The sequence below is a fragment of the Motacilla alba genome, chromosome 1A, assembly GCF_015832195.1.
Source record: "Motacilla alba alba isolate MOTALB_02 chromosome 1A, Motacilla_alba_V1.0_pri, whole genome shotgun sequence".
NCBI classification, from domain to species: Eukaryota; Metazoa; Chordata; class Aves; order Passeriformes; family Motacillidae; genus Motacilla; species Motacilla alba.
The window spans coordinates 14,882,609-14,901,587 of NC_052031.1; the positions used below are offsets into that span (position 1 = coordinate 14,882,609).

Sequence of the window (18,979 nt, forward strand, 5' to 3'; positions counted from 1 at the left end):
AAATTATGATCTTGACAAGCAAGATGATAGAAAATTCAAATATGGGGGGATGCCCTAGATGCTTGAGCTTTTGGAAAATGGTCCATAATATCTAGGTAGTAGGTAAAGGGAGCCACCTAGAGTTAACCTATAGGAATCTCTGTGTATAAATGTATGTCTGATCTTCTGCCCCTTCTGCAGCTTAGGTGGCAAACGGAGAGCTAAATGTTAAACCCATGTATCTCTCCTGAGAGCAGGCACCTCAATAAGATCAGAACCTCCTTTAAATGCAACTAAAGGGTTAGGATATCTTAGAGAGCATTGGGGGAAAAAAGACTGGTACTAAAATCTCACTCCTTCCAGTTGAGGATTCTGACTGGTGTAGTATACAATTAGGCTCTTTCCAGTAACTCTCTCTTTGGACACGATTCCTGCCTCTTAACAGTAGTTTCCTTGTAAGCTATTCTTATTTTCTGCTAGTTAGTAATTGATGGGGTTTGTTACTTCACTGCAAGCTGGGCTTTTCTGTAGTTTTTACAAACTAGGTGGGGAGAGGCATGCTTGGTAGTACCGGTGTGTTTAGCTGTGAGGCCAGAAGGAAGATGCAGCTGTGCCAGGAAGCAGTGCTGGTGACTCAGTGAACAGCATGGCACCCAGTGTCCTGGCACAGTGTGTTTGAGCATCGCTTTCCCTGTTTTGCTGTAGGTTAAATCTCAGAGCTGCTAGTCATTAGAGGATCATGCTTCACAAGAGTGAGGTATTAAACACCAGGCAAATTATATGATAGGTAACTCTGTCCTCCTTGCCCTCACCTGCAGCTTCACCTAAATTACACAGCCTTACCCACTGATTGAAACCTTTCTGAGCCCAGGTGGAGTTGCTCTTCTGTCCCAGAGGTGGCAGCAGTCTGGAACAGGTGAAGTGATTTCTACACATGCGAGAAGTCAAGCCCTTTGGGATTTTAGATGGAAAGCATTTTGGATATGTAATAGCTCATTATTTCATGAAGTTACTTAATGTTTAGAGTTGAGATTTTTCAATATCACAATTAATGTAAGTGGTTCAGTGCACTTGGTGCTAGTGTTCATGCAGCGGCCCAGAGCAGTGCTATTGCCACAATAAGCACAGAGTAGAACAATGAGCAAAGAGGAGCAAGCAGTTCTTGTATTTGACTTGTGGTTTTGCTCCATCTGGGTGCTTGCCACAACACAGAGATGACCCAAGCAAAGAGATCCCCTGCCCTTCCCATCCTCGCCCAGTTGGTGGTGAAAGTAGTTTAACCACAGGCGGTTACAGACAGTTCACCATGGATGTTTGCAGCACTAAAACCAATGCAGCTGATGCCAGCTTGCATGTGATTTTAGTTTATATGGCAACTCTAGTTCTGTAATTCTTCATTTGTTGCACTGTGAGTTCCTTCACATTACTCTATGGTGTATTTTAGGGACTCTCAGAATAACAATGGATAGATCCACCCTTCTGCAGATACCTCCAAGGGAGGGGAAGAAATCTGCTGAGGTGTTACACATCTCTGCCAGGCAAAGCCTCTGCATGGCTGAGACCTTCCCACCACGAAGGTCCAGAGCTTTTTAGGGAAGAAAACTGACTGCTTTTTAACACACGGTGAAGTTGTTGAAAGCAGTTCTTGGTGGCAAGAGCAAGCTGCCTGGAAGCCTTCTCATTGCTGGCCCAGTTTTAACTGCTCCTCTCTATCATCATCCCCTGGCACTACAGCTTTAATAAGACTAGTATTGTTTTAGCAGATGAACCCAGAGGGAGTTGTGGAACACTTGGCACAGAAACAGGACAGAGTCTGGAGCCTGACTGTTCTTTGGCCCTGACTTTCCCTTCCAAAGTCAAAATCCCACACACTGTTCCTGTTGTGTTTTCAGTTTCTAAGAGCTATCAGCAGTGTCTGTGAGACCAGCAAAGGAAATGGTCAAGTAGATGTGTCTTAGGTTGCCTTTGCTGTCTTAACCTGAATGGCTTGATATCCTTTAGAGAGCTGTGAAACTATTATTTCAGTTTTCTTGTTTTGAGACTAGGAGGATTTTTGGGTCCTGGGCTGTACCAGAGACTGGGCACAGCTCATGGCATTGTGGCAATTTGCCATAGCTGTTCCCCAACCATGACTGGGGACTCTGGCTTCAAATTGGAGACATCTTGTTTGAGTAAGACAGATGGTATTACCTGGTCTGGAAATACGGTGATTAAGAAGCTGCTTCACATACAGCACAGCCTTGTACTTGGCAAAGGGAGGCTGGTGCTGGGAGGTTTAAGGTGACCAGCCCCTTAAATGTGTGCTACTTTGCAATTCAGAGGTGGTACACTGGCTTCTAGAGCCAGCTAAGTTATGCCCAATTCAAATTCTTCATTCCAGAAAAATAGAGAAAGAAGGGTTTCAGTGCAAAGGTTTTCAGTGCTCTGTTGTCTGACTTGTGTGTCTCCTGCTGCACCATGGAATTCTTCACCAGTTTGAGCTGCAATGTTTTTGTTACAGCTTGATTTTAACATGTACGTGTTTAAATCAATTTCTAAATCTCTTAAGAGTACCAAACCTTGAATACAGGATAGCTCTGCTGATTCTAAGTGAAAGCACTCAGAATGGGTTATGAAGTGGATATTTAGGCTTCCTAATCTGTCCTTGTGTTTCTATGCTAACACTACCCTTGTTGTTACCGTGTAATCAACTGTTATGGAAACAATACATTGTCCCTAAGGTAAGCTTAGAAAAATGTTCACCCACAACACACCCACTGGATAAATCCAGTTTTAACAACATAGTGTTCAAAGCCTTATACCCTGTTCACAGAGCATCAGCAAGATGTGCTCACCTGAGGCCATCCTCAGATCATCAATTTCCTTGTATTGTTCCTCAGGCCCTACATGTCCATTGGAACACTACGGGATCAAGTCATTTATCCAGACTCAGTGGAAGACATGCATGAGAAAGGCTACCAAGATCAAGATCTGGAGTCTATTCTGCATATGGTTCATCTGTACCACATAGTTCAAAGAGAAGGAGGTAAATTTCATTCTTGACAAAATCCATTCCTTGCATGTGTGTCTTAGTGTGACTGACCTTTACTAACTGAACTGGCAAAACTAGATTCAGACCTTTGTGGCTGTGGGAGCTACACAGACACATGGTTGTTGCTCCTGATGCTAACAGAGGGAGAAGAGCTGAGTGCTTCTCCCCTTCCCAGTAAATCCATGCCCCAAGCTGAAGATCCTCACTATCTTGTGATGGCCAATCTTTTTCTGGTATTGTGGGATCACTTACCTTCCTCGATTTTCATAAAAACTGTCTTAAAACATTGTAATGTCACTGACTGCATCAACTTGAAAGCATGTGAATGAGAGAGTCAGATCTGCTTTCACCTCCCTAATTTGTGGGATCAGCAGAACTATGTGCCTTGAAAAGGGGTGTCTGAGACCACCCCACCAGAGGAAGCAAGTTAAAAATAAGCAAGCAACACTGGCTGGCAGTAGAATGTTGCCATCTACTGCTTGCTGTTTCAGTTGCCACGTGTTCCTAGCGTTGTTTGTTCTCAGGAGTTGGGGTCATTTTGTATAGATATACTGGCACTATAAATGTCAAGATGCTAAAGGCTTCTTTTGTATCTAAAGAACTGGAGCATTTCATGGCTTTTTTTCCCCAAGCACAGCAATAATTTTTATCTTTTTGTTCCTATCAGACACTAATCTCTAGTTTCAATTTCCTCCCCATCATTATGCTTTTAAAACAGACACAGGACAAAGGTGGCAACATTTAGAGAGAAGAAAAAGGATCTTCAGACCCCTTTAAGGGGATGTTCTGAATGTACTCTGCCTTTCTCTGCCAGCTGTCTCTGCCAGTGCTTGTTTTGATCAGGTATTTTGCCTTATGTGTGCTTGGTGAGTCTCAGGATTGTTATGACAACACAGAGTAGTGCTTCAACCACTGGGAATCCCCAGACAGTGTCTGAATTCCCATTCCTGGATGGCAGCCTGTTGTTCTGTAAAGAGGCAGAAGCCGCCTTTTTTTCCAAAGTATGTGTTAGATACTTCAGAGTCTTTTCTGCACATTTTAGAGCGGGAAGCAGTAATCATTTACAACAGCAATTGTATACCTAAAGATACTTCTCCACCATGGGTTAATGCTTCTTTGTTACGAATGCAATAATGACCGTTGCAATTGAAAATAAGAATCTGCCATTATTTTGATTCATTTTATTCAAATCTGATCTTATAACACAAGAAAAAGTAGGCAGAGCTAAGCTCAGTGACTGGAACAATTGCAGAAAAGGCCTCTCCTTCCTTCACTGACACTACAACTATTGCTGTTAGTATTCCTGAGTCACTTACTTCACTAAGTGAGGTGCTCAGATTGCAGAAGAGCAAGCAGGAATGTTGGAATGAGCAGCTGGAAAAAGGAGGAGCAGTTAAATTGTCAGTGGTAAGAATCACGGTGGAGTGTGTGCATTCACTGTGTGCTGGTACTTGTGGTTGGACTGCACAACACGTGACCCTTGGCTGCCAAAGCCACCCCCCGGCAGTCTGTGAGTGCACACGGTTGTGGTTTCTGACCTGCAGCTGGAGTGTGTAACTGCTGATGGGGCAGTCACTGTGCCCCATGTCCAAGATGCCTTGGCTACAGTCACTGAAACCCCAGGACTGGATCAGTCTCATGCTTCTTTCCATGCCAATGAAAGTATTTATTGCTGACCCTGTTCTTGATTTTCTGCCTGTCTGACTGCACATGCACAACATGCACAATCTATTAACAAAGGCTAGAGGACACTGTTAATGTTCACTGGTGCTATTCCAGCTTCAGTGCTATACTGAAGCTCAGGATAAGGGCACACTGTGCAGAAGTTTGCACAAAGAAGTGTTGGGAAAAAGCGTGTCTTAGGTGCTTTGTGATCTAAAGTGACAGAAGTGGGCAAAGCCGGAAAACAGGGAGAGAGATTAGCACATACCAGGAAGTTTTTAGGACCATAATATACTTACTTGTTCCTTTTTCTCCTTGGGCATTTACAGGAGACAAGTGCCAAGGTAGGAGCAGAGAGGAAATCTGTGACATATGATTTGTACGTTACATGGATTTGATATGCTTAGATATTTTTTAAAGCTGCCCTGGTCTGGGATAAACACTTGTGTTCTGGGGTTTTTTGAACCAGCAAGACAGAAATACTTGCTGAAAGGGAGCAGTTGAAAGTTTTTGTTTATACATAGACTAATATTTTAAACTCCAATTTTTATTTTATTATTTTAGTTAAAATCAAATTTTAAAACTAAAAATATTTTTATTAAAAATGGAACTTCTTTTTCTGAAATAGGGAAAAATCTCATATAAACCTCTTGTGCTTTAACTGATCACAAATGTCATGTGTGTATAATCTGATACTTTGCAGTTTTGTGTTCTGCTCCTTGTGGGCAGTTATGAAAAAGCCAGATGAAGCCAAAGGTGCACACCTTTGACTCAAATTATTTGTTCTGGCATGACGTTATTGTTTTTAGCTGAATTATTTCCACATTGCAACAGTACAAGGATCACCACATTCCAAGTATTGTGTCTGATGTTGTTTCTGTTGCTGCCAATGACAGAAATTCCTGTCTTTTTCTAGCATTAAGGTTTGACCCAGTGTCTTGGTTTGGAAAGACAGGTGTCTGCTAAGGAAGGCAGGAGCCTCCCCTGAAATGTAAAATGTAAACCCCCTCCCTCCCAATTGCTATAAATTTTAAATTAAGGAGCTCTCAGGGGAAAAAAGTGGGAGCAGGAATAACAGTTCTTTATTAGGGAAGAAAATAAAAAGATAAAATAAACAACGCAGTAAACCAAAACAACATTGACAGAGTCAGAACACAACCTGACACCCTGTTGGTCAGGGTGTTGCTAGCAGTCCAATTGGAATTGTGGCTGCAGTCCTCCTGGAGTGTCAGGTGTGGTTCTGTTGGAGCAGGGATCCTGTAAAAAGGTGAAGTCTTCCTCTGAAGATCCAGTGGAAGAGGCAGCTGTTCCTCTGGGAAATCCAGTGGAGAAGCTCTGCTGGTGTTCCAGAATCTCCAGATTATATCCAAGTAGGAATGCTTGGCTCCTCCCTGTGGGCAGAGCATCTCCCAATGGGATGCTGTAGTTCTTATCAGTCATGCAGTGACATTCAATAGCCTATTGTCAGCAGGTGTCTCCCCGGAGGGAGGAGTGGTTGTGGAAGAGATAAGGAAAACTGCCCACTTAACAGAAGACAACTGCCATACAGATGGCAAATAGAATACATCTTGCCTTGCAATGTGGGACACCCAGTTAGGAGGAAGTGAAATAAATAGCCCAATTAGGCATTTAGCTTCTGTGTTACCTTCATGAAGCATTTTTCAGTCGGTATCAACAGAATACATCAAATCCTCCAAAACAACAATCCCCCTCCCCAGCACCACTGTTCTGGATGCTCCTGAGCCCAAGCCCTCGAAGTGCAGTGGCTGTTGCCAGTAGCCCCCCTTGCTGCTGGAGGCAGAGCTCCCTTTCCACTGAGGCCCCCACTAATGTTTTTCTCACCACCTGGACATTAGACAAATGCTGTTTTGTTACTTACCTTTTTATTATCTGTAAGGTGCCTCCCTCAACACCTCTAGAGTTGTTAGCTCTACCAGAACCATAATTATACCTGTAAAGTTGTTAGCTCTACCAGAACCATAATTTCATACAAAATGAAGGTTGTAGTCGGCATGTATGATGAAAAAGCATGTCCAGAAATGAGGATTAAAAGCATGGAGATAGGCAGTGCATACACATAAAGTAGTTCCTTCTGACCTGCTTTGAGAATCTGTGTATATTTAACAAGTGTCAGAGGAGAGGCAGCCCTGCTGACAGCCTGTCACACCAGAGGAGCCGTGAGGCCGCGAGCTGCGCCGTGCACGCGTGACTGGGCCTGTCCGGTTGGGGCTGATGACATTACTGAGCAAGTTCAACCTGTTTATGGTTTCTCAGCAGCCCAGATTATAATTATTCCTCATTATTTTGTGCATTTGTCATATCTTTGGGTGTTGTCCAGGGAGCCTTTGTGCTAGGCCATGTATAAACAGACGGACAAGCCCATTTCCTCTCTCTGAGATTATTTCACCTGATCTCTTTAGCCCTGGATTTGCTTTTGTTACTGGTACCAGCAGGAACTCTGGAGAGCTCTGCCAGCTTTTCCAGGGGCTCTGAAATCCAGAGACAAAAATCCCTGCAGTGTCATACTGAGCTAGGGCTCGTGTAATCCATGGTCTCTTTGTTCTTTGCTCAGCTCTGGGTTGTCCTTGCATATTCATCCTGCACAGCCCTGGGCTCTCTTTACATACACTGTGAAAGAGGCTTCCATGCCCAAAAACTCGGTGGGGGGTGGACTCTCTGGCTGTGATCTGCTGCGTTAGCCTTTCTTCTGTCCTTCAGTCCATGTCTGATAAGGTGCTTTGGAATGTAAATCTGAAAAAGGAACTTTTAAGCTTCTCTTTTCATGGCAGCTGAATGCTCATTCTTGCATGAAAATGCAAGGATTCACAAGGATGAAGGATACAAGGGCTGTGGATCCCAGGGGAAACCCATTTGGGTTTTGCCAAATACAGCTTGCATTTTCCTTCAGAAAATTGAGATTAAAGGAATTATAAAAGAAAATGAAATGCTGCTATCCTGAGGCTATCACTAGTTTTTGCAGGCAGCTGTATGTATTTCTGCTGCTGTTACTGCGTCCCAGCACATTAAACATGCTCTTTGTCTTACTGGCTGCAAAAGCCATAACAAGAAGGTGGGCTAGGAATTTGGGCTCTGAAAGCCAGGATTGTGCTTGCACTTACTGAGAGATTTGTGCTGTGTTCATGGGCGAGCCATTTCATTTCTTCATTTCTGTAGTGGATGTAGTTATGGGTGACCTAAGCCACTGATTTGGCTGTTATTTCCAGAATATTTAGGTACCTTCACTGACCTATGGCATGTCAACAGGAAGAAACAGGAGACAAGTAGGTGCACTATTGTTCACAGACAGTGGGGAGTCAGTTTAGTGTGAGTTACAATGCCTAAGTCTTCAGATGAAATTATTTAGACACTAGAAAAGAGTTTTTTAAAGGAATAATATAAAATTGCACACTTCCTTATCTGTTGTTTGAGGCATTCCAAGTGGAAAATAGGGTGCTTGGCAGGAAGAGGCAAGATGCACACATGTCATACTCAGTTATAATGTAAATGGAAGTAACCACAGAGATGACCATTGTATCCTGGTAAACAAAGGTTAAATCTTACACCTTTGGAGTAAATAATATAATTATTTTGCTGACAAAAGTTCTTTTTGAACTTCATTCCCTTTTTGTCTTTCAGTAAGCCTTTATAAACCAGCTGATCAGGAAGAAACTGATGAACACAGGCACTGCTCCCCCAGGCACATGTGCACACATGCACACCCACCCACACCCCAGCTCAGATCCAGTTCCTAAAGCTCGTCTGTATTCTCAGCTTAAAAAGAACAGAACATAAGCAGCACCTTGAATGTTGTCTTCAGAAGCATAGAAGACTATGACTTTTGTGAAGAACCATTCCCATCCCTTGCCAGAACCCCTTGCCAAAATGGAGTGCTCCAGGTGTTTTAGAGTGCTTTTTGGAAGCTCAGGGTGTTGGTGGAGGAGCACTCCAGCTCTCTGTGAGGTCCCAGCACTGGGACTGCTCAGCAATAGCAGCCTGTGTGTATCTGTTCCCTTTACCAGAGTATATCCAAACAGTGATTCAGTTAATCACTACACAGCTCCATCTTTGTTGGGAGCCTGCTGAGAGAAAGCACTGTAGGTGCTCCTGGGAGGGTACCCACTGGCATCCTTAAACAAGAATGGAAGGAAAATAGGGAGAACTATAGGATCACTAAAGGTGATGTCTTTCTTGCATATGCCTGTTTTTTGAATCTAACTTTATAAATTTTTCTTTAAAAATCATTACATTATATTTTCTAATTTTATGTAGAGTAAAATCTTGAAATTTAGTCTCTGTCACTATCAATTACTGGTTTTGGTCACACAGCCCTCCGTCAGATGTTTCACTGATATTTGTTCAGTCTTGCCAAGCCCTGGTATAGCACCAAGCACAGGCAGAGCAGTACCAAGCCTCCTGCACCTTCTCAAGCCCCATTGTCTCATATTTGTTCAGGTATCAGAAATAACACAGCCCACCCTCCTTGCTTTATCCTATTTATAGTCTTTTGTGGCAAATACTTATTTTAAGTTTGGCTGTGGCAGAGAAGGGGTTTTGACTATGTTATTAACTTTTTAGTTGCAGTATTTCTGGGGCTGGTCTGAAAAAATGTTCTCTTCCTCTCAGTCCTGCTTCAGCTGCTTGCCTCATGAATAGATGATCTGTTGAGAAAAATGTCTTATCAGATTTTTTTGCTACATCCATGTTCTTTTTGAAAACTCATCTATTTTGCTACTCTATCCATCTGGATTGTTTGACTGAAAACTTATTTTCAGTAAGGCACTTTGTTACTTTATTTTTTTCTGTCAGAGGAATTAATCATGCCCAAGTACTCACAGAACACCAGTCTGCTGTAAGATCACAGATGAAATACCTCATGCTCCTGTTGCATGTACCTGAAAGTGATAAAGAAATAAATCAGTTAGAGACCATGCAGAATATTAAATAAGGATACCCCATATTATAGCAGTTGTGGGTTATTTTTAAATACAAGATAGTAAGAAATTTTTATTGAAGATTCTCCTGCCTGACTGCAGTTTGCTGCCTGTCTGTGCTCACAGATACATCCCGTTGTCTGCAGTTGTGTTTCTGTTGGGTTTGCTGATAGTTTTCTTTGCCTACAGTAGTGAGTGCACTCTGACACTGCTCTTTACTTCTACACTTTATTTCTTTTACTTTGCTTTTAAATTTCCACTCATACCTTTCAAGACAAAAATAGAGAATTGTTCCATGAAACAAGTATGACAGAATAAAATTACTAGTTATATACAGGTCAAAGAGTTTTTTTCAAAGAGATGATAAGTAAAGTTTTTTTACAATATCTATATGACCAAAAAGTCTAAATTCCACTTTCAAATTTGTCATGATATAAGGGACATTTTTCCAGTTGATTGCCAGTAGATAGGCATTGAGGTATTTCAGAAGATGTGATTCAACAGCCTGAGCTGTCTCTTCTGCAGTTGAAATGCTCTTTATAATTCTGGTTTCAGATTGCAGAGGTGTTGCAAGTGAAGCTGCATTTCTTACATAAATTTATATTGTCCTGACTCATTTTGTTTGCAATTTTTTAAAAGGCTGGGATGCTATCATGGATTGGAAAGATGTCTTATCAGGAGGAGAGAAACAAAGGATGGGCATGGCCCGGATGTTTTACCACAAGTAAGTGTTCGGGTTCATTCCTTAAGAAGCATTTGAAAATGAGAAAGAGCTTTGCAGATCCTGTTACAGTTTGAGCAGTAGTAGACTATAATCTGCATGCAATATGCAACACTGTCTAGCACAGGACCTGCATAAATCTTGTTGTTTATTCATTCAAGCTCTGTCTTTGGTTTGGATAATGCTTCTTAAGCTTTGCTTTTGGCAACATAGCATTGCATTTTTCAGATATTTCTTTCTTTAACATCTCAGGCACAAGCATCTTCCCTCCTACAAATGTTGCTGAAGTGTGATGGACTGTTGCAAGAAGCTCTTGGAGTTTGAAAGCCAAGCTCCTTAACCTTTTTTGATTTTGGATGCTGCAAGCTCCTAAAGGCAGCCCAGTCCTTACATAACAGTGGATAGGAAGCTTCAAGTTGGCTTTAGCTACTGCATAACTTGATGAGTACAAAATAATACTAGGTCAGGCTAGGACATAGAAGTTAGATCACTGTGTACTCAAATGAGACAGGAAATAATCCCCATTTTTCCTGGAAGTTGTCTTTTCACCTGAATAATGCATGGAAACTTCATGTTGTTTCTAGCCAGGTTCCAGCTGTAAATAAGAGACAGCTGTCTGGCAAAAATAGCTCTTTACTTCCTGTTGTTCTTTCAATTAAATCTTTTACATGGGAGTACTGTCCAAAACCTAGAAGAGTGATGTTCTTTATCTACTTTAAAAGGCCGAAATATGCTTTGCTGGATGAATGTACGAGTGCTGTAAGCATTGATGTCGAAGGAAAGATATTCCAAGCTGCAAAAGCTGCTGGGATATCCCTGCTTTCCATAACACACAGACCTTCTCTTTGGTAAGTATATTCAGGGCTTTATCTTGGTTCTTGCTTTTAGCTCTCTGACAAGCAGTGGATTGGCCTTTATTCTTTGTACTGGGGCAGTTGTTTAGTCAATATCTACTGCAGTTTCTAAGATAAGTTGTCTACAACAGTAGTGATGTAAATTAATTTAACATGGATTTTTTTTCATTCTTTGAAAGGTATTTATTTATCCCCCTTATTTTTCTAATGTGTTTCAGTTATTAATATGCAGATGTCTAAGAGGTAATTAATTAGTCCATGCCACAGCCACAAACAGTATCACCAGATTATTCTGTAAAGGTGACAAGATACGTTAGGTGTCCTAGGGGAGTTTACCAGTGGAGGGAGAAGATGGGAAACATGGCAAGTGGTTAAACTATTCTTTGTTCTTCCGTAGGAATACTATGTCTGGTTTTTTAACAATTGTGTCCTCTATCTGCAGCATTTAGCTTCCTGATTTTTTGCGAGTTTTGTGGTGGAAAAATAGAAGGATGGGTTAAGCATTTGGTATCACAAAGGGTAATATGCAAAAAGTGCTGAATATTAGTCTGGAGATGAGTCTCTTTTCAGTCCCATGTCATAAGGCATTGAGTTTATTAAAACTCTCACATTCCCTGGATGAGATTTACAGTCAGTGTTTTATGATGCATTTTACCTTCTATAATTTATAGTGATAAATTACACAGTCATACCGGCAGCTCTGAGGGAACTCTGTGCCCTTCCTCTGGCACCTCCTGAAAAATGTTTTGTCAGGTCTTGACAAATTCCACATGTACCTTTGAATATTTTCAATGCACACACCCTGATACTCACTGAAAGATCTTTTACTCCTATACAGACTTTTTTATTTTGGTCCCTTGCAAATTGAACCATGTTTTAGGATTAAGGTTACCTTTAGCCAACCTTATAAAGACACAGGGGAACAAACTGAGGTGTAATTTGAATGAACTTGAGTTTTATCAGTAGGATCAGGTGCATCATGCCTGCCTCACTCCTGCTGCTAAGGAGGTAAGACATCTATCAAAAAGGGAGGTAAATAAAAAACTGGGACTAGAATTCCTGAGGGAGAAATGAACCTTGTCTGATGCTGCTGTTCTAGCTCCTGGGGAAAAAGGCATCTGATAAAGTTGTAGTGAAGGCAGCTGTAGCCACAGGGTTTCTAAAAAGGAGGCAGTAAGAGGGACAGCAGGTGTGAGTGGGCCTTCCATGGCCCTGCTGCCCACTGCTGCCAGCATCCCTGCAGGTGAGGGGCTCAGCCTGGCCATGTGGGCTGCAGAGGCAATGACCGCCCCTGCTGGGGGCTCACAGCAGTGTTGTTGCTTCCAGCTGGCACTTGCTGAATTTCACTATTGGCCTGGGGCAGTCCTGGTGACAGGCTTTGAAATCCCCAAATCCCTTATGAAAGAGTGTCCTGAGATGACGAGTCATTGAAAAAAAGTCTTAACCAGTGATCCAGAACTGGACAGCTCAAATTCCTTAGAGGCACCTTTGAAAAGAGACACATACATCCAAATTTGCATGCAAGAAGGAACCATCTGTTCTCCGAGCCATTACTAATGTTTTGATTTCTGCTGCAGGAAGTACCACACTCACTTGCTGCAGTTTGACGGACAAGGCGGCTGGCGTTTCGAGCAGCTGGACACCGCTATCCGTTTGTCATTGAGTGAGGAAAAACAGAGACTGGAATCCCAGCTTGCAGGAATTCCTAAAATGCAGCAGAGACTCAATGAACTGTGTAAAATCCTGGGAGAAGATTCAGTGCTTAAAACAATGGACAAAGAAGAATAAATAATTTATGGTTTATGTTTTTAAAAGTATTTTTTTAGTTAAAAGCATTACAAATTACAAATTCAGCCATTATCCTTTGCATGCATTGTGACAGAGGCTTAGAGCATAGCAAAACACAGCCAGCAGAAAATAATGCTCTGAACACTATGTAAGACTTCAGTGTTTTAGTATTAGGGAGGAAAGTGGTTGAACTGTGAAAAGAAAATAAGCAAGTGCACAGAGTATAAGATTAGTCATTAAAGCTTAAGTTAATTCCTAGTGAAAGCCCAATTCACTGCAAGAAATGACCAACACTCTTAGGTTTTATAGGTGAATTTTTGCCTGAGACTTGGCCTGCAGAATGTGCTCTTGTACCGGGTCACTGTGTGCGTATGACATGCCTGCTACGCAGAGCAACCGGGCATGACACTCAGGCATGGAGCACAGCAGGGGCAGGATCTGGGTGAGTATGCAGATGCATGCAAAAATCTCATTTGGGTATAAGAAACATTCTCTCAGCCCATGTAAAACAAGATTTCTGTTCTACTACTGAATAGTATACATGCCTTTACCTGCATTTCCATAGGAAATAATGTAATAGGCTGACCAGAAGACGACTGTCTGAGCAACCCGCTGCCCTCGTGACAGAGAAGCAGGGACAGAGCTAAACATGTAATATACTTGTGCTTTATGCCATTACATCGCTTCAGAGGCTCTTTGCCCTTCATGATACATCAGTTCCTTCAGGGGATTATTTATGTCCCCTGCTTGGTAACCTCTGGTGGTGTGGATGGAGCACTGGGCCTGGCATCAAGTGACTTAGTTTTTGCTTGACTAAATCATTCATCTTCTCTATGGACCCAATCCAGCTGGCATCCATGTCTGACCCAGTTCCTCCATTGGCATAATCACAGTATAGACACTTGTTTGTTCCATGAGATACTTTGTGGTGGGAAGCACTGTAGGAGAAGGAAATGGCAGTTTCTAACAATACGTTGAATTCTCAGGCATGGCTGTCCTGCCCAATTAAATGCTCAGCACTTATAAAGGTCTGTGAAAAGTCAGAGCATTTGGTAACCACTCATGAATATACCTGCCATATTTTGGTGGAGTGTCTGAACATCGCTCTCCCTGTGAGCAAATGCACTGGTTAACAGCCTTGCTTTCAGATGCACTCACTGATTGTCCCATCAGCTTTTCAGTCCAGGTCCCCAGTCAGTCAGAGGGTGCTTTAACAGCCTGAGACAGTGCTGGCCTGAGTGCCTTGCTGAATGCAAAAGCTGGAGAATTAGAAACAAAGATGTGAATGTATTAATCCCGTTCTCTCTGACTGCAAGTGCATGGCAAAGGGGCAGCTCAGGAGTGAGGATCAGGAGGGGAAAGAAGCTTTGCAGATGGGCAAATGAGCCTTAGCCAAGATGTAGCAATCCTAAAGTTTGTTGGTTTGTTGTTGTTTTTTTTTTCCCTAGAAGTATGTGATTCCTTAGAAGGTTTCTGTCTGTTGTTCTTAGTCTGAGAGAGGCAGTGCATAAACTGCTAAGAGCTGTTTGGAGAGGAGAAATATTTTAGGAGTGTTTGCTGAGCTGAAAATGTTTGAGCACCCTAACGTTAATATAACCTGTTTCTTTTTTCTGATTGCTTCAAGAAAAAGAGGAAGGTGAATTACCTCCATCTGCCAAATCCCAGTCCAGTGCACTACCCATTAGCCCATATTCCTTCTCAGTGTGCTCAGCTCGCTGCTCGGTATGGCATTTGCACCAGAAAATGGAGCAAGTCTGCTCCTCCAGTGTCTGTAGCTTGAATGTAACCCTGTAATTTACCCTGGTGACAACAGTTGGTTCCTTTCATTAGTTTTTCTCTGTAGAGCCCCCTGAGACATCTCACTGATATAGAAAGGAATGCTCCTAGGAACCTTTGAAAGGGCTGAAAAATTAAGGTTCAAGATAATAAGATGTTATGTCAGAAAGCGCAGATGGAGGTCACTGCTGGGGTGGCTGACGTGTGTATGCATTTTTACTTGCAAATGTCTGTGCTTGTCCCTCTCCCTGAAGGTGAGCTTCCCCTTTCTCATCTTCAAAGCAAAATTCATAACTGCTAAGGAAAAAAAGAAGTCAGCCAAGAATCTGTTCTCAGTGAGCGTAACCGAGATGACTGATGAGTGTAACAGCTTTGCAGGTTTCTGATTGATGTTTCTCTAAGATGAGATGAATCAGGGCCCACCGTGCACATACCCTTCTCCCAGCTGCAGTGCATCCTGCTAGCACAAGGCAGCCTCAAAGCCACCTTTCCACAAGCCTTTCCCAAGCCAGGACCTGAGGTGGAGGAAGGGGCATTGCTGTTCCCCACCTCTCCATTAAGCACTTTAACATGTGGCTGGGAACTAAACCAGGGTTATCCACTCCCTGAATGAATGGGATACTGAAAGGTGCTGAAGAATTGGTCCAGTTTGGCACAGCTCCAGATATCCCACCAAAGCTCTGCCCCGTCCTTTGACCTGCTGGGAGCCCTTATGGGCAGCACCTGAAATCTGCTGTATGCCTTACAGAGATCAAAGCTGGATATCCCTCATGGCACAAAACAAATCTCTTCTGAGGAAACCATAGAAAGAAGAAAGTTTGTTTGCCTTTTTTTTTAATGAGATGCATAAAACATATGAAATTTATATATGTTACTGAAATTTTGATGTTATGAATTTTTGTTTTATGAAATTTTGATGAGAACTGAAATCAGAGCCGGATCAATCTAATAGTATTTTCTTTGAAGTTCAACATTTATTTCTTGGATCCAGTAATAGACAACCATTCCCATTCAGCTGTACAGTGTAAAATTCTCTAGCATCTCACTCAGCTATTTGTGTTCCTGTAGGCATGGCAAGAACGTTAGAGGCCGCTCTGAGAAGAAACACTTCTCTAAACAGGAAGAGTGATACCTAGTGATCCTTCCTGAGTGATACCTAGCTGGTTTTTGAAGGAATTTCTCCACCAGGGTCTCGTTATATTTCAAGTTAGTTTTGTGGCAGGAAGAGGAGCTGCCCTGGAGGTATTTTCTGCAAACTTTCTGTGTTGTTCCAAGGGCTAGTTGAGACTGGAGTCTCCGTTTCTGTTTCTGGAGAGTTTTACAGGCCATAGTCCAGCTCATTTTGTGCTGCTTTGGGCCGAGCCTAGCAGAGGTGCATGCTCCCTGCTCAGGAACGGCTCATGGAGACACTGTTCTGAGCCAGGGCATGGGGAGCACGTGGCCCTGGCCCTGCAAGAGGGTCAGAGTGGGACAGGATACCTTGGCAGAAGCTTTCTTGTGGTGCAACAAGAGCTGCTTATGAATGTTCATTCCCTTTTTGGTGTTGAGGAGCTGTCGCTCCCCAGGAGGCTGAGGAAGGGACTTTTTGGCCTCCTTTTTGCCTGTCATACCTATCTGGAGCTAGCCAGACCCTGTCACGGTGTCTGTGCATTCAGGGCTGGGTACTGCCCAGTGCTGAGCACACCCAGCCCTGTGAGCACCCTCTCACTCTCCTGGGCTCAGGGCACACTGGGTCTGTTTGCACCTAGAAGAGCACAGGTGATAAGCAAAATTCATACCTGCTTCAGGCAGGTAGTACCTGTACAACAAAAATATGAGTTCTCCACACCAGTGTGTTCAGATAATGCAGAGTGTTTTTGCAAGACTCTTCAAAATGAAAAGACACAATTTTTGTGCGTGGGATTTCACTATTTTAACCTGGGAGGACTTTGTTTTTCACTTAGTTTTGGGGTCAGACTCATTCCTGGTTTGGACTTGGAAGTCCTCCTTCTGCAGGGACAGAAAACCCCACGTATGTTTCAAAGGAATTTCTCAAAAGCAGCGGGATTTGTATTTGAGTAGGGAATGAAGGACTGGGTATTAAATGGGATATTTTAGAGAAAATTATATCTTAAAGCAAATGAACACATCTACAGTCCACTCAAACTTATGAATGGTGATAATGCATGTCAAAGTAAAATTTCTGAGCCAATCATATAAAGAAATCCCCCTACTGAGCTGTTCACGAAGCTTAGGAGAACTGAACTGTTAATCAAATGTGTCTTTGTTTTGTTTATGTTTGATATTAATGCCTTTTAAGAGCAGACAATTTATAAAGCAATAAAATATGCTTTACAGTTGTAATTTATTCCAATCTCAAATAAAACATGTTGCATTTACTTTCAGTTTACAGTGTTCCTTATGAGTCATTCACAAAGCAGTCAGGACCTGCCTGCATGTGCTCTGAGTCCTTTCCCAGCCCTTGTTTCTGTGACGGAGCAGGAAAGCTGGGCTGGATGTTGTGCATTTTCAAGTTAAAACAAGTATTTCATTCCTATGTCAGGCTGGCACCAAAGGCTGCTGTGAGGTTTCTCATTTTTTGTGCCATCCACTTCGGTGTGTACCTGATTGATGGCAGGAGGGTGACAAGAGCTGCCACCCCTTGCTGGGGCTTTTACACCAAGCCGTGAGCCAGAGGACCGTGCCAGCAGTGCAGCATCAGCAGCAGCATCATTCCCAAAGGTTGCTGTTAGGGTTTTTGTAAGACACAGTTATGCACAGAGCATCAGTGCCACAATCAATCAACAAGCAAGAGCTCCCAATGGCCTAGCAGAGGAGTGAGTTTTTCCTTGGGGAGTGTGAGGGCAATGGCTAGCAGCCTTGACACAGAGCTGCCTTGTGTCCAGTCCCTTCCCAGCTGTGTGGCAGGGGAGGGTGAGGTACTGTGTGGTACAGGACCTGGATTATGCAGTTGGAGAGCCAGTGGAGATGGTGGTCACTTGAGAACTAGATTCTTATGGATGACTGGAGACCAGTCCCCTGTGCCTCCCTTGCAGCCACTGCACCCACTCAGAGGGAGAGCACTGACAGAGTGAAGTCAGGATGTGAGCAATGAGAAATTCATTTTTGGGGGTCTCTGGGCAGGCTGTAGGAGGAAGCTGGGACTGATGCATCAAACTATGGTAGTGGAGAAGGTGAGCTGAAAGCTGAGGTTGCGCTTCAGTTTCACCTTTTTTGACAAGAAATGTTTTAGTGTCCACGCCTTGGAGAGCATTCCTGCTTTCTGATAGGACGACTGGTGCCATGGGTTTGATGTGAAGTGTCAAAGCCCTGAGCCTCTGCCCAAGGGTTAGGGATTCCCAGAAGAGAGGGAACAGCAAGACTTGCATCATGGGAGCTAAAAGGACTCAGGAAATATTCAGAGCAAAGGTGTTCAAAGACTTCCCACAGGTGAAATTTTCTATGAGGTGGGGAGTATCTGGAAGAACATCTTAACGCTGTCTCTGTATGGCTTATTTTTGATTATAGCTCATTCTGCTGCACCTGCTTTGTATTTTTTAAATTAGTGTCTTTAACCTAATGTGATACCATCTCTGAGAGGGTAACAGTGACTTTTCAAAAATACTGCACTGACTCAGTGCAAGTCTGATGTGTCTGAACAATCTGGTTTTAAACAGGTAATTAAAAAAGGGAGAAAGAGATTGAAATGGTGGCTGATGCAGGGCTGAGGAGCCAGCTGGGTCCTGGGGCTGGGCTCCCAGTAAACACCAGGCTGGGATGAGCTCTGGGAAAAAGACAGTCCAAGAGAGTCCATGGGAGGAGCCAGATGTTAGAAAAAGAGAATAATGAAACCTGTCTTGGAAAGAAAGTAATTGTGCAATAGTACAATAGTTTTCTTCTGTTGTCATCAAACATACAAAGACAAGATGTCTCTGACACAGCATTTCTAGGATAACACAAACAAAAACTCAAAACCACTCATTTATTGATCAACTCCAGCATGAAAAAAATAATTGTCATAAAAGTCATTTAGATTGAAATATCTTTCGAAGAGAGTTCATGTTTGTTGGATTTTAGAGTTTCATTTCAAATAGATCAGATTCATAATGCTTTTCATAAAGACTTGAGTCTTTGGGAATTAGAAATTTTTCTTACCTTAAACAATACGACATTGAAACAAACCCAATCTATTTAATATTTAAAGCAGTCAAAAAAATGCATTCAGTAATACCAATATTCTTGTTCTCAGCTAAAATGT

The 18,979-nt window shown here is 42.6% G+C and overlaps 1 protein-coding gene across 2 annotated transcripts in view; it reads left to right on the forward strand.

Moving 5' to 3' along the window:
* Positions 1 to 17,126, forward strand: part of ABCD2 (ATP binding cassette subfamily D member 2) — a 42,573-nt gene extending 25,447 nt beyond the window's left edge. For both annotated transcript variants that reach the window (XM_038153823.1, XM_038153825.1), the window contains exons 7-10: positions 2,859 to 3,004; positions 10,243 to 10,327; positions 11,047 to 11,172; positions 12,756 to 17,126. In XM_038153823.1, coding sequence (XP_038009751.1) covers positions 2,859 to 3,004; positions 10,243 to 10,327; positions 11,047 to 11,172; positions 12,756 to 12,966 — 568 coding nt within the window. In that variant the 3' untranslated portion in view covers positions 12,967 to 17,126. The remainder of the gene's footprint in view (positions 1 to 2,858; positions 3,005 to 10,242; positions 10,328 to 11,046; positions 11,173 to 12,755) is intronic.
* The last annotated feature ends 1,853 nt before the right edge of the window (positions 17,127 to 18,979 follow it).